Raw genomic sequence first — 13,581 nt, 5'->3', positions numbered from 1 at the left:
ACTTCTTAAAATATACATTTTATTATTTTCTGGTAGCTGCTATGAAGGTTTCATTCAAATTGTGAASGTACAGCCTTTACAAACTTCTTCAGTTAAAGGTTTTTGTTGGTGGTTTTCTGTTCTTTTTCTTTTATGGCAGAGGAAAATACACTGGCTATAAAATGTTGAAATTCATTAGATGCTTAGTATCACCTCTTCATATATGCTGTGGAATGCTTTGTAGAAATACGATATAAAATAAGGCAGATTTTAACAGGGAATTCAGTCATAAAATGTCTTGGGAGAAAACAGAGTTCCACCACATTATTATTTTTGCAGCCAAGAGAAGATCAGGTGCTCCTCACTGGTTTGTGGGAGAACTGCTGCAGTTCTGGTGCTCAGACAGTATACAGTTCYTGTTTATTCTACTATTCTCAAGTGAGACCTTTTTAATAAAACTTATTTTAATTAACATAAATCAGACAATATTTAAACATACACATCTATCCTTACAGTGCAATAAAAATGTATCATTGTATAGTATTTTGTATTTGCATTATGAAAATAAAAGGTCTGTACATCAATTAAATGTATATTAATGAGTATGAATCATGTAAATTTATAATGCATCTAAAGTTGGCTTTGGCTTTTAAGTATTTATAAATTCATAGAAAATATTGAACATCTAACAAAATAAATAAAACATAACATTTTAATCATAGATGCTAACGATCAACCTCAAAAATTCTCGTGTTATTTTTTACATTTGCTACTAAATTTCTTAAGGAGAACTCACTTTCAGTAGTGCTCAGAAGTGAATGATTGCACCTTCTGTGATGTGAAAAAATACAGTACATCTATTTTTCATAGATCAAAAATTCTTTCATAGACAGTTGCATTTTAAATGTCTGATTGTTCTACGTCACTGTCTTAAGTGCTTATAAAAAGCATGCAGCTTTCTGATAAAAGCTGTGAGTCTCTAKTAATAGATAAACTTCTAGTGAATGTCCTTTTTCCGAGGATTCTTCAAGGTGTTCCAGCTTCCCGTGCTGGTGTGAAGATATGGCAGAAATTTCACTGACAAACCCTCTCCAGTGGAGTGCTGCAGCAATCCAGTGTAATTCCACTCGTGGGTTATTTCCTCCAATCCCCACTCGGTGAATTCAATGCTGACCTCGTGTTCTCCTGACTGTGAGAGTTCCCCAATGCACAGCTTGGCTGTAACACTGAAGAGACCAAAACAGATCTGAATCCACATGGAGCAAAGTGAGCTGGAATAAATGTGCATCTGGGCAGTAAATTCCACACCATGRCCCAACTGCTACTCTGGTGGCGGCCGCAGGGCTCGCAGGTTCCTCCCATCCAGTCCTTTCCAGTATTTGATGTTGTTATTCAGATGCTCCATCAGGTTTGGCAGGTCTGCAAATGCTGGGGAAGAAAGGGCAGAGAGTGTTGAATGTGCAGAACTCAAACAGTCACAGATTCTGTCTGCCTCAGCATCACTTCAAATGTCTGGGTAACTGTGTCAAGTAAAAATGCTCAAATCTGTCACACTGCTGCTTGAAATGGTGCAGAACTGAACCAGTCACAGATTCTATCTGCCCAAGCATCACTTGAAATGTCTGGGTAACTGTGTGAAGTAAAAAAGCTCAAATCTGTCCCACTGCTGCTGGAAATGATCCTGGCTGTGCAGCTCTCGTGTAGCACTCGGGCCACTGGGAACTGTTCTGTGAACCTGCTTTACACTGGTATTGCAAGTCCCAGCAAAGGAACAGAGTTTTCCAGGAGGGGTAWAGCTAATTATGGTTGTAATTATCCTGCCCCATCAAAGCTCAGTCACATGTCATGATCTGGCATTCAGGAGGGTCACATTTCTGACCACTTTTACCACTTGGAAGCACTTGGAAGGAAACAGCTGCTCCCCCAAGCATCTTCCAGACTGTAGAAATTTGCCTTGAAAAATAACCAATATTAACATGGACAAGATGACTGTGCTCAAAGAGCTGTCAAAGAGAATGTGCTCTGTTCTCCATTTACAGAGAAGCAAGTTTGAAAAGTTAAAGACTGCTTGAATCCAGAATATTAAAGAGAAGCCATGAGAATTGCTTGTAGCAATACTTACAAGCAATAATCAAGTTATTAATCTTACTTGAACTGCAGGAATCTTCTCTTTTCTCTCCATTTAGGAGCCATAAAGAAATTTTATATCACAGCAGTTTCAAGTGTTCACAAAATGTTCACATCAGRGAACAGCAGAGTTTCACTTACCATCCCAGGCATCAAACATATCAATAATGAAGTAATCGATGAATGATAATTGGGATTTGGGGATGCTGCAAGTATTTCTGTCAAAAACTGGCATCACAACAGGTAAACCTTGCCTTCTTTCTTCATCAGTCTGCAAAAAAAGTTTACAATTATTTATCTAAGATTCTGTGAATGGGCTTCTTTTAGCAGCAGATTGTGTGGCACTGACCAGAGCGTGCATCCACTAAACCAAAGGAGGAACTGAACAAATCTGAAGCAGCAGCAACTTCATCTTAAGCACTGAGTTGTTGAGGTTTTGGTAAAACAGACTCATTGAGCCTTCCAATGTTTCCCAGAGACACATTCACCTCCTGTATCTGCACACAAGCTGACCCTAAGCAATCTCACACATGACCAAGTTATACCTGCTCTGGACCTAAGAGCTGCTCAAGCATTCTCAGTCTCTGATGGAAGTGATGCTCTGTCCCACTCAGAGAAGGCAAAATACCTTTTTTATCCCTTAGCCCTGCTTGGGGTGCCAAGCTGCAGTGTTTGGTCTATCATCTGTAGTAAGGACTGCACTCTCCTTTCCCACATCTTCCTAAAACCTTTGTTCAGCACAAAGTGCTAAGGGCTGACACCATTYCTTGGAGCTGCTCCCATCCAAGCCCTGGAAGCTGATGATCCTGTTCCAGGCAGAGCCAGCCCGTGGGTACCAAAGGAATCCTTGCTCTGCCTCGTGATCAGAGTGCATTGCAGGTGAGGCTCAGAAAACCCAGCTCCAAACTCAACAACTTGAAAGCGTACATTTTTCARGAACTGCACAATAGAAGTTATCAACTTCCATCTGTCTGAAGGTATCTAGTCTTGTACCAGCGTTTAAAATAAAAAGGTTGTTATTTTTCACAATACAGGATGCAGCCTCAGCTCCTCTGGCCCCCTCCTCGTCCCTTTTCCAGAGTTGCATCTCCAGCAGCCTCTCTGAGCTGCCTTACCTGTGCAAAGTACTCCTCAGAGATGCGGCCAGCCCACTCGATGCACTGCTCTCGGGGTCTGCAGGGGTTGGAAATGTCAGCACACTTTATCAACATGCGCTTGATGAGGATTCGGTTTTCCGGGGACCTGAGAACAGTTTTGATTGACTCTCCATCACCATTATTCTGTAACATTTGAGAATTARAAACAATCCATTAGCAAGGTCTCCATGCACTAACTCAAGAGGWTTGTGCTTTGGAAATGCTTTTAACAAATCCTACAGGGATCAGTCCTGCTCCTGGCTATGATATTTGATGTCTGACTGCATTTATAGTGGATTATGAAAGGTGGCCACAGCTCTGAGCTAGCACTGAGCTCCACTTTCTGAATTCAGTCACTGGCTTCGTGACAGATCTCTTGGGCATCTTTGGGCAATCCCTCTGTGCCTTATCTGCCTTTTCAAAAGTGTGGAGAGGCTCAATTCATCACTACACACACAGTGATAAGCACCRTGTAGGTAGAAAATGTACCTGCTGAAATCCCAGGATTAATGGACTTGCACATGGGAATGGTTGGTTCAAAACAAGGGATTGAGCTGAGCTGCAGTCACCATGGGCACACACACACCCTCATCAATCAGAGCATCAATCATTGCAGCAACACCTCCACTATTGACACTCAGACCCCACTCTGTCCCTGGACCTGCTCCCCATCCCCTCCCATGTGAGGATGGACAGGGACAGCAATTCACAACACTGCCCACTCAGAACAGGAATCTTTTGAAGCAAGACTTTTCTGGCACCTAACAAGGTCTTGCTCTACAGTCAGAACAGGGAAGAACTAACAATAATGATGATAATAATAATGTGCTACCAGTTCCTGCAATGTTTTGTACGAAGAAGCAGAAACATTCTGACCTTTTATTAGGTGAGAATGACCATGACATTTTTCAGAAGCAAATTCTTGTGGGGAAGAAAGTTCTTCCTAAAGGAAGAATCTGACATTAATAGAAAAGTATACTAACAGCTCCACAGTTCTTACCAAAATGAGAGGCCCAAACCAATTTTCTCCCCTCATTTTTAGGGGAGGAAGGGAAAACAGAGGGAACAAAGTGAGATGTATACACCTCCAAATGCATGGAAAAATTACAGATGAGAAAGSCAACATAAAGTGATGGAAGCTCCAGAAACACAAGCATGGAAATTAAGTATGTAAAATAAGAGATCATTCAGTTGTGGATAGTAGAGAATATCCCAGCAGGTTATTAATCCTGTTAATTATTATTAATTATTATTAATTCCTGGTTATTAATTCCTGTTAGTAATCCTGGTTACAGGAATAGAGAAAGGAATGTTCACTCCTGTGATCTGTTCAAAGCTAAGGCCAGTTCTACTKGCTGGATGCAGATGTGTTGGGAATAAAATGTGCTGAGAGTGCAGAGGTGGCTCTGTGTGGCACATGGTGGCTYCCTGTCCCAGGTGACATCACCAGGGGAAATGGGAGGGTAAAGGATGGATAAAGCTGGAAAGGACAATTTTCAGTTTATGAAACAAAAGCAGAAAGGAAACAAACAGAGCAGCTTCTTGGCATGGCTCTTGAGCACATTTGTATAAAAATATTAAAAAATAAAAAAAGTGGAACTGTCCCATTTGGAGCAGGCAGTTGGCAGCTCAGCCTGCAAACACTACAGTGAGTCACACCATGAGTGGAAGCCAGGCCTGAAAACACTGAGAACACAAACTGCTGTGCAGCCAGAGGGACACCAGGCCTGAAAGAGGGGCTGACAGTGTTGATCTGCTCACACAGTAAATCATTTGCTCTGCCCACTCACAGATTACAGGCCTTYTAATAGGAACTTGCTCAACTGAAACTCCCAGCTGAAAGAAGGGAAACATTTTGCTTCTTGTTTTCAATAAAAAAAATATATATTCTTTGTCTTTCTTCCCATCCTTGGGCACAATTTRCTGTGAATCACAAATGCCTTGTGGGGCMGATTATTTTCCTGYAGTCTCTGGGGCTYAAGGGCAGAACTGAACATATATTTMATTTCCCTGTKTCCCTGCTGTGTGTTTTTACTCTCTGACTGCACAGGTYCAAGCACCAGTGCTCAGCTCTGTGTAACAGGGCAGGAGTTTGGCTCTTTGGGGGGATTCTGCTGCAATCCTGGGGCTGGGAGCAGGGGCTGTGCACAGCAAGGCAGGGCAGAGAGAGCCCCTGAGAGCCCCTGAGAGCCCAGTTCCCCATTGCCCAGGGTCAGGGCAGGGCTCTACCCAACACCAGCCGTGTTCTCCTCCTGCTCTGCTCCTCTGCTCATCCTGAGAGGCTCTCCAAACTGGGAACTGAACATCCCTGCTTCTCATTCATTCAGCACAACCATGTGCTACTGGGACCTTGGCTCCACATTCTCAGAGTTCCCATCAGCATCTCTGGGTGCCAAGAACAAAGCTAATTCTGCCATATCCTCCTGTGCTCAAAGGTACCATTTCCAATCCATCTCCAGTCTGCTTCTCAGGGTGAAGGAACAAGAYTTGTTCCTCTCCACTCTCAGACAATAAAGACACTGCCTTCCCCCACTGCACACAACAGTCACACATGTGGCTTTCTAAAAAACATGGTAAGAAAATACAGAAAACCATTATAGCTCCTACATGACGTTGCCACCGATGCAAATTTTATCATAACCATTCCTGCAAGTCTTCTCTTTGCAAAATTCATTCCAGCAAAACTATACACTGCTCTTAGTGGCAACAAAACTGCTGGTTGAAGCTGTTATTGAAACTGGTGTGGTTTCTCAGAATGACTTCTTAACAGGCAATTTCTTTGTGTGCAGATGGCTATTGATTATGTCTATATGATACATAATGTCACCATCATCTATTTGAAAGATTAAAAAAGAACAGAGGGTGGACAGAAAGCCCATGAATGCAGCACTGGAGCTGAGGGCCCTGGTTCCCAGGGAAGGCACCACATCAGCCCCCAGATCTATGGAGGAATTCACCTCTGCTCTGAAGGAAACCTTCTCTCCTGTGCAGAAACACCAACAGTGCCCAGGCTTGTCACTGTCCATGGGAGTGACTGGGTTAACCAAAATGGCATTTCTAACACGAAAACATCCAGCCCCAACTCTGGTTCCAAGCACAACACCACAGCACTGTGGGATCAACAGGATCCAAGTGAGTCCCCCTGACCCTCAAAACSAGTGACAAACCCAGGGGTGAAAGGTAAATCTCCAGTCTCTCTTTCTCAGAACACACGTGGAATTTCCTACTGCMGAGAGTTCCCAGTGCCTGCCCAGGTGTTTTAGGGAGGATTTGCAGTGTTGCTTACCCCRTTTTCTTCTAGTGCTGCCAAGGGTTTATTAATGCTGTTGACAAACTTGTTGACGTGCTCAAAGTGCTTTGTCATTTCTGTTGCTAGGACCATGTCAATGATGACCTGGCGAAGGGTTCGATACTCATTCCTGTTTAAAGAAGAAACAATTAAAGAATGCTGGCTGSTTCCCAAAGGGCTGGCTGCTAAACAAACCTCACAAAAATGCTACAGACATTCCTGCTGGACAGAGGTGCTGGGGGGAGAAAGAGCAGCAATCGAGGCTTGGGCAGCTGCCTCTGTGGCAGATGGAGAACCTTTGGTGTGCACAGACACAACTGCTCTGGGTACAACTGCATCTCTGGGGAACAGAGCCAGGGCTGGGCAGAGCCAGAGCTGGGCAGAGCAGAGCACTGGAGAACCTTTGGTGTGCACAAACACACGTGTTCCAGGCACAACTGCATCTCTGGGATAACCAGAGCCAGGGCTGGGCAGAGCAGAGCTCCAGCATCTCAGGAGCTGCCAGAGCTCACACACTCTCGATGCTTTCAGCACACACTCAGATCACCCTCCAGTCCAGCTCCAGTAATAATTTCCTGCTGTATCTTGAGAGGATCAAGGCAATGGTCACATCCTTGCCCTAAATGCTTTTCTGAGGGTGTAAGAGCAACAGGTCCTTCATTATCCTTGCCACTGCAACAGAGTATTTAATTTTYACTGATGCTCTGTGGCTCTTTCTCTCTTTATTCTACACAGCAAACAGCCATCCCCTCAGCCATAGCTTGTTCTCTACGTTCAATGACATGAAATAACTCTTCTATCCTTGCTCACATTAAGATTTACACTGCATTYCTTAGACTGGCTCTGCCTTTTCATCCACAGGAGACACTGGAATTGGGGAGCTATTTGGAGATGTTTTCAGGAGGGGCAGAACACTCACTGCACTCTTGTAAAGCWGATTTCACCAGGGCCATGGGCAGTYRYTCACAAGGCACTGCTGCCCTGGGGGACGTTTGCTGGGTTTGTGTCACCCCAGGAAGGTGAGAGGCTCATGGGCAGCCCCTGTGTCAGGCTCACCTCTCCATGTTTTKGAAGATGTTGCATTTGCCATCACGAGTGGTGATCTGGAAGGCCAGGGCAGCGTGGTGGCTCTCCAGCACGGCCGTGTCGTTGTACAGGATGGCCAGCTCGCTGCCAGCGTTGCACAGGAACGAGTTGGTCCTGCCTGGGTGATCCACGTCGTGCACCGTGGCAGCAATCAGGGCAGCAACCTCGTCAATGGGATCCAAGGTTTGCTAAAATGGAACAGTGCTCAGWTTGCCTGGCAGACTGACTGAAACCCTGCTCTGTCCGTAAGCTTAGGCCAAGCTGCTGAGGAAGAAAACCCAAAACTCTGGAGGGTCACTAAGGGTCAGATGTTCCACACAGAGCAATGGAAAATCCATTACAAGCTTCACTGAACATTGCCTGACTTTTTKGGCCATTTTGTACCTCTTAAATTTTGCCTTAACCACACCTTTGTCACAAGTTAGGGGAATGACTACACTTTAATGAGCTGTCAAAAGCTTGTTTACAGTCCCAAATTTCTCAGCCAGGTGCCCATCATGGGCACAATCCTTAGGGAGTCCAATTCAGGGTAGGAATTTCTGCCCAAGAATGTGACTCAGAAATACAGAACAGCACAGCACTGCACACACTCCAAGCACTGCCCCATTCCCCTTCTCCAGTCTGGCATGGAGAGCAGAAGTTGCTCTGATTTATTCTGGGTGGCAGAGGCTCGAATAGCCCACTGGATGTTATGGGATTGACAAGTAATTTTTTAATGCTCTCCTCCAATGCTGTCTCTGTAAACCTCCAGGCATCTTGTCCAGTGGGTGATATATCCTATTTCATGGCCTGTGAGTCTTCTGCAAAATGACCATCCCAAGGTGTAAGAGATGGGGATTTATTACAGATTATTAAATCTGTATTTGGCATGTACCATCACAGAAGTGATCGTGTCATTGGCTCACCTGAGAAGGATCAGCTACATGAAGAAGTTTCACTTGCAAAGGTTTTCTGATTCTCCCATCAAGAATTGCTCAATTCTGTAATATTGCTACCCATACTTGGGGTGATTCTAGAATTCATGTAATCAGCCCTGTCTCTGACTCAGATTTACCAAATTAGTTGGCACTAGGCAAACATTTGGCTYTTGAATCTGTTTTTGAGAGATCTTTCTTTGATTGCATCTGTATTTCCCCCTGCACTGTTTCTCATGAATGTGAACTCACCTTTACTCTTTCTTTGGACAAGAAGTAAGCAGTGGCGTGTAGCACATCTGCTGAATGGGTGGAATTGTGGTAGGAGTTGGAGGAATGGTAATTGGCCTCAATAACTTGCAGCCAGGACCTCAGAGTGGATTCTGAACAGTTCAGGAATTCACAGATCCCAAARCGAGCAAATATTTTGAGACCCAGATAAACCAAAGGCCTGTGGAGAAAAATAAACAGAAAGGGTTTTTTTTAGAAATTTGAATTCCCACAAGAAMATAATTTGATTTGTATAACTTTTCTATTATTGAATAAAAAAAAAGCTTTAAAAATTATGTTGTATTGTCATTATACCATACCAAAGATATAYAATCTTCACTTATACCCACTGGCAATTTGCAGGAAGTAGTGTATGATGAAACAGAAGAKATTTAAGKTTCATATACAACTAGAAATGACAGYRAGAAAATTTCCAACRTTTTACAATGACAATAAATCTAATCCCATTGTAAAAGCACAGGTAGAGAATTTAACATGATTACAAGATGACATTTCAGTCACTTTTCAGCAGCTTCAGTTTATGAGCTCTTGTATTCACTGACCTTTTGTGGGTGGCAGCCTCAAGTTCAAAGATGTCAAAATCCCACTGCTCCTCATTTTCCATGGCCTGTGTTATCCGAGGGGGAATGTCACTGAGGGAGATGGGGGAGCTCACACTGCCAGRGACCTGATGGGTTTCTGTGGAGGAACACAGTCATTACTCCAGGTATTTATTAACTCTGGTTTAACTCTCTAATCTCTTACTCTAGATGTGTAACAGTGAGATGCARTTTTACTGAATGCACACGTTTTCTTTCCTGCAGTAACACCTGGCTACTCCAGTTTCTCTAAAGCTCAGTAACGCAGCAGAAAAWTGCTTATGGATAAAAATAAACCAAACAAAAAATGCTCATAAAAAAGAACATCTAATCATATCTCCCGTTCTGAAATTTCTGAACATGTTCTAGAATCTCAACAGCTGCCAAATCAAAACTTACGTTTTGCTGACAGGATGTATTCGTTCCCTGATAATCTTCGTAAACCATCCTGTGAAACAGAAGTTGTAAGTTAAACACAGGGAATTGTACAAAGGGTGTAGGAGATAATGTACACCTATAGTAGCTACAAACAGTGGCACAACAACCCCAGAGCAGCGTGGCTCAGCCTGGCACAGGCACGGAGTGACTGATCTGTCTGCACTGGCACAGCTCTCTTGTTTTACATGCAGCTCAAACAAATAAAAACTGCAAATAAAAAATAAAAAATGAACTCAGGTAAAACCCCARTTCCTCAGGTGCAGATGGGGGTCTGGAATTGCAGCCTCTCGAGTCTTTGGCCAGACAAAGCACACAGAGTTGGGCTCTGTCCCTCCCAGGCTGAATTCTGGCACAATGCCTGGATGTGAACACGGAGATGATGCATTCAAAATAACAGAATTATCTACTTAATATTGACTTTTCCTTTTATAATTCTAAATGCTGTGSCCCAAATCCTGCTTGCTCTTTTGAGGTTACAGCTGTCAGCTCATGTTTAGCCCATGATGTAAAAAACCGTGTTTAAAAAAGAGAATCCTGAATGCACCTTACTAAAAAGGTTATTCACACCAAATACAGCAGAACTTGTATTTGAACATGGAATATTTGCTCTTAAAAGAATTGTTATATCTATATGAGTCTGGAGTTTTGTGATTTAAAAGGAAAGGGAGTTTCCAACAGTGGCTGCTCAATAAAATGCTATGACAAATATTTAGGACACCAGATGCTGCTCATCATTTAGAACCAAAGATTAGTTTTTKAAGAGTTGATACAGCAGGTGTAATTGTATCTGGAAAATCTGTCTTTGAACTCCAAATGCCCTTCCTGTGTGAGAGTTCCAATCCAATAATGCTTTACTCATTCCCCTTCACAGACATAACTCCTGAACACGAAATGGAACAATATCATTCTGTTTAATGGGAAAATGTTTCTCTCTGRTAACTTCCTACCATGCCACATGCTCTGAAATGGATTTTCTCAGCTTTTCTTACTGCTTCATAAAAGTGACTTTGGTTTATTTTTAGTAAGGGTTTTATATTTTGCAGTATTTTTTATATTGTTATCTTCATGTTCTTGGACCAAACACAATCTGAACACAAATGCGTGTAAGAACCAACCCACAAAAAAAGGAGAAAACAGCTGAGTTTATGAACTCAGGTATTCAGCAGGAGAAAAGATTCACGTTGAGACTCATGATTGTAAGGATCAATATCCCTCCTATATTTTTGTCTACAAAGTAAATATACAAATATATTTTGTCTACTCAGTAAATACAACCCAATATGAACCGTTCAGGTCTTCTCCTGGAATTCTTTGAGTGTCCCATATTTTCCTCTGGATTAGACATTTGCTGTGGTATTTTAAAAGGTAAAAATACCCATAAACTATTTGAAGATTCTGATAGATACTGCAGAGACGTCGTGGTGGTTCCAACATGAAATTATCAYAGCCCAGAGCCATCTCTGAAAAGCTCCCACCCTGTGATCCTTTTTGTACCCAACACTCTGAATTTTTCCCTGACGTTGCCTTTCACATGCAGCCCACAGAGCAAGGAGAACACAAATCCTRAAGGCAGAGTTWMCATTCACCCAAACYCMTCTCGTTACCCTCACMAGGCTCAGACTGCCAAGGGTTGGGYTCAGTCCTGGCTTTGCTCTGTGCCCTTTGTTCAGCTTTGGGTACAACACCACAGGTACAAACATGGCCCAAGAAACACCACAAAACTGCATTTTGCAGTTTTTGCTGACGATTGGTATTGCAGAGGCAGCACATGACATGGTCAAGATGAGAAAATCAGGCAGAGGAACAAGCCCGAGCTGCTGGTGCAGCGAGTACTCACTGTCATCAACCCTCCAACAAGGTCACTCGTGTGTGGATCCTCATCCTTGGTCCCCAGTTGTGGAGAGTACAACTCAGTGGTTCTCAAAATCTCCAAAGCCCGGTCTAAAGCTTCTGCAACWGGCAAGGGACTGCTTTCTTGGGCAGCATTGATGATGTTTATTACCTAAAGCAGCATCAGACATGTTAGAAGTGATTTAAAAAACAGAGACACTCATTAATTACTATGGAAAACTGAGGAAAATAACAAGATCAAAAACTTTAATCCACATGAGGGAAAATTAAAATGAAAGAGATGTCACTGAAACACTGATGTTTGCTACTGACTCTGGGAATTGTGGCCTTGAAGACACAAATCTCATTAATGGTTTTCTCTTCCAAGGCACAGCCTCAAAATGTCTCTGAATGCATTTAATGCAGCTTTCTCCATCTGCCTCTCTCAATTTATTAAAGATCTGATTTTTGACAAATCTGTGAATGGTTTCAGAAAGCAGCTGGCAATGCATAAACAAGAGGGAGGAGCTGCAGTCCCTCCTTCACAGGGGCAGGTTTTACACAGGATCATGTGGGGATCCCATGGGATCAGCTCTGGAGATCTTTGTTCAGAGAATCTGCTTTTGGAGCTGCAGCAGAGAGAGGTGCTGAGAGGTGCTGCCCCAGAGCCCCTGTGCAGGGCTGCAGCTCAGCTCAGCAAAGCCCAGCCTAACCCAGCCCAGCTCAGCCCAGCTCAGCCCAGCAAAGCCCAGCTCAGCAAAGCCCAGCCCAGCCCAGCCTAATCCAGCCCAGCAAAGCCCAGCCCAGCCATTACCTTGGTGATGGGTGCCTCGATGGTCATGGAGTGGACCCTGGCCATGGAGGAGCGGCGGCGCTGGGAGCTGCCTGAGAGAAAGGGAAGAGAAGGAGAGGAGAGGAGAGGAGAGGAGCTGCAATAAGTCATAATGAGTCAGGCTCAGCTTCCAGGCTGAGCTGATCGCTGAAGCTCTTTTGAAGTGGGTACCTAATCCAAATAAAAGCAGCAGAGGGTCTGGCCTACTATACATTGGAAATTTAAAAACAAATGCTGTATTATTGCTTAGCAATTTTGGTTCTGCAGAGGAAAGGTCACGATGAGATTTTTCTGGATGCTGGGCTATAAAATGCAGAACCATCTCTGTTACTCMTTGTGCTGAGCAGTTAAGAACAATCAGTGTTTGCTGTCCTGGAGTGTGACTGYACAGCACTGCCACAGCCACMCCTCAGCAGTGTGTGCTGCAGACTGTGATGATGCACAATTTAACAAAAATATCTAACTATCAGCAACAGTTCTGAGTATGTCACTTAACCATCAAGTTTGGGGTGATCTAACAGAGCAAAACACATACAGTGAAAGAAAACAAAATTAGGGAAAAAAATTTCCATATCTTCATCAAGAGAAGAGCTAAGAAATGTAATGATTTGCGTATTGGGTTTGCATGACAAGTGCAGCTCAGCCAGAGCTGTCTCACATACCATCACTGCCTCGAGATGTTGTGGATCTGACATCCAGGGATCCTTTCCTCATGTCTTTGTGTCTGCACGTCTGAGGATCTGTGAAGAAAATTAAATTGTATTACAAATGACACAAAGCTGTGCCTAAGATGCACAGTAAAGGAACTGAAGGTCAGGAAAGCCTGAGTGACACTGAGCTCAATTCAGCACTGAGAGCTGATCAAAGTGCCTTTAAAGCTCCTKSCCMATTACACTGCCCTGAAATCAGSCAAGKTCTCTGCAGAAWGTGCYRAAATGTTTGTGCAGAGGGAAACAGKGTGGAGGGGAAAGTTCCTCTCTTGTGCTGTGACCCCAYTGCAGCCGTGAACAGGACCTGAGCAGCACAGGTGAGTTCAGCAGGGGAGCAGGGCCAGAGGGAACGGGGTTAAACAGAGCTCAGG

General features: G+C 43.6%; 1 protein-coding gene across 2 annotated transcripts in view; it reads right to left on the bottom strand.

Moving 5' to 3' along the window:
• PDE8A (phosphodiesterase 8A) overlaps window positions 1-13,581 on the bottom strand; it is a 95,000-nt gene continuing 81,419 nt past the window's right edge. For both annotated transcript variants that reach the window (XM_057386355.1, XM_057386356.1), the window contains exons 12-22: window positions 13,163-13,240; window positions 12,483-12,553; window positions 11,676-11,840; window positions 9,800-9,848; window positions 9,365-9,500; window positions 8,784-8,982; window positions 7,588-7,805; window positions 6,529-6,661; window positions 3,222-3,386; window positions 2,248-2,377; window positions 1-1,407 (exon numbers count right to left, since the gene is read on the bottom strand). In XM_057386355.1, coding sequence (XP_057242338.1) covers window positions 1,301-1,407; window positions 2,248-2,377; window positions 3,222-3,386; window positions 6,529-6,661; window positions 7,588-7,805; window positions 8,784-8,982; window positions 9,365-9,500; window positions 9,800-9,848; window positions 11,676-11,840; window positions 12,483-12,553; window positions 13,163-13,240 — 1,451 coding nt within the window. In that variant the 3' untranslated portion in view covers window positions 1-1,300. The remainder of the gene's footprint in view (window positions 1,408-2,247; window positions 2,378-3,221; window positions 3,387-6,528; window positions 6,662-7,587; window positions 7,806-8,783; window positions 8,983-9,364; window positions 9,501-9,799; window positions 9,849-11,675; window positions 11,841-12,482; window positions 12,554-13,162; window positions 13,241-13,581) is intronic.

This window comes from Malurus melanocephalus, unplaced genomic scaffold (assembly GCF_030028575.1).
Source record: "Malurus melanocephalus ecotype Western Australia unplaced genomic scaffold, MMel_1.1 scaffold_957, whole genome shotgun sequence".
In the NCBI taxonomy this organism is placed as follows: Eukaryota; Metazoa; Chordata; class Aves; order Passeriformes; family Maluridae; genus Malurus; species Malurus melanocephalus.
Note: the sequence above shows the minus strand (reverse complement) of the source record. Positions and strands in the feature narration are given on the sequence as shown.